Source organism: Penaeus chinensis, chromosome 31, assembly GCF_019202785.1.
Source record: "Penaeus chinensis breed Huanghai No. 1 chromosome 31, ASM1920278v2, whole genome shotgun sequence".
In the NCBI taxonomy this organism is placed as follows: Eukaryota; Metazoa; Arthropoda; class Malacostraca; order Decapoda; family Penaeidae; genus Penaeus; species Penaeus chinensis.
In genome coordinates this window covers 33,797,616-33,798,746 of record NC_061849.1, presented here as the reverse complement: position 1 = coordinate 33,798,746, position 1,131 = coordinate 33,797,616, and the positions used below count along the sequence as shown (strand labels likewise).

The window sequence follows — 1,131 nt, the reverse complement described above, 5'->3', positions numbered from 1 at the left end:
GGCCTAAACATTTCACTACCACCACTACTTTAAGGGCCTACACTTTTCCCCACCACCTTTACCTATGTCCTCAACACTTCACCACCACTATAAGGACCTACACTTTTCCCCACCACCACTAACACCCTCCTGTACCCCAGTCCTAAAACATTCCACGCGTGGCAACTACCACCTACAATAATATCTCTCCTACTGTAAAGGTTCGAAATCGTGGACAAATACCGTGTGTCGAACTGCATGGTCCTCAAAGCAGGATTCACGGCGTGGAATGCTCTCTTGGCCTACGTCCTCGGCAGGCAAGATCTCATCGATGGCCATCAAACTTATATGTATGTAGAAAACACAGGACAGAAACAACAGTAAAAGAAAAGAAGAGAAGAGAAAGAGAGAGAAGAGAGAGAGAGAGAGAGAGAGAGAGAGAGAGAGAGAGAGAGAGAGAGAGAGAGAGAGAGAGAGAGAGAGAGAGAGAGAGAGAGAGAGAGAGAGAGAGAGCCGTGATGTGTACAGTAAACCAACAATATTTTTCGATAGTTTTCGCCAGTCAATTTATATTTGCCTCACAATAATCTCCCCCTAAGTTTATGCTGTTGAAGAAAGACATTCGACAAATGGATACGATAGATGCAAAGTTATTTTAGTATTTGATTTAACCGGAAAGATACGATGGTAATGATGTTTTTTATTAGATTTTTTTTTTAACTGCATTATTGATAATCACTTGCAAGATTTTCATATTTTACTTCAAGTGTATAATCTACTGGCGCCAAAGATATCTAGCCTATGCTAAATTAATGCAATAAAAAACAAATCAATCAGATTTTCTGCACACGAAATGTTCTCTGATATACATACTCACACAAATGTATTCGCTTCATTATCACTGTCTATTTAATTAAGCATGAGTTGCTATGATTAGTGTTTTATAGCTTCATCGATGAACTCATTTCAAAGGGAATTTTATAAACTAGCTTACACTCTCTCTCTCTCTCTCTCTCTCTCTCTCTCTCTCTCTCTCTCTCTCTCTCTCTCTCTCTCTCTCTCTCTCTCTCTCTCTCTCTCTCTCTCTCTCTCTCTCCCTCTCCCTCTCCCTCTCCCTCTCCCTCTCCCTCAAAGGGAATTTTATAAACTAGC

The 1,131-nt window shown here is 40.6% G+C and overlaps 1 protein-coding gene across 1 annotated transcript in view; it reads left to right on the top strand.

Annotated features, from left to right (window-relative positions):
• Positions 1-221: 221 nt before the first annotated feature.
• Positions 222-1,131, top strand: part of LOC125041626 (carbohydrate sulfotransferase 11-like) — a 4,507-nt gene continuing 3,597 nt past the window's right edge. The window contains exon 1 of the mRNA XM_047636685.1: positions 222-329. Within this exon, the coding sequence (XP_047492641.1) occupies positions 238-329 (92 nt within the window). The 5' untranslated portion in view covers positions 222-237. The remainder of the gene's footprint in view (positions 330-1,131) is intronic.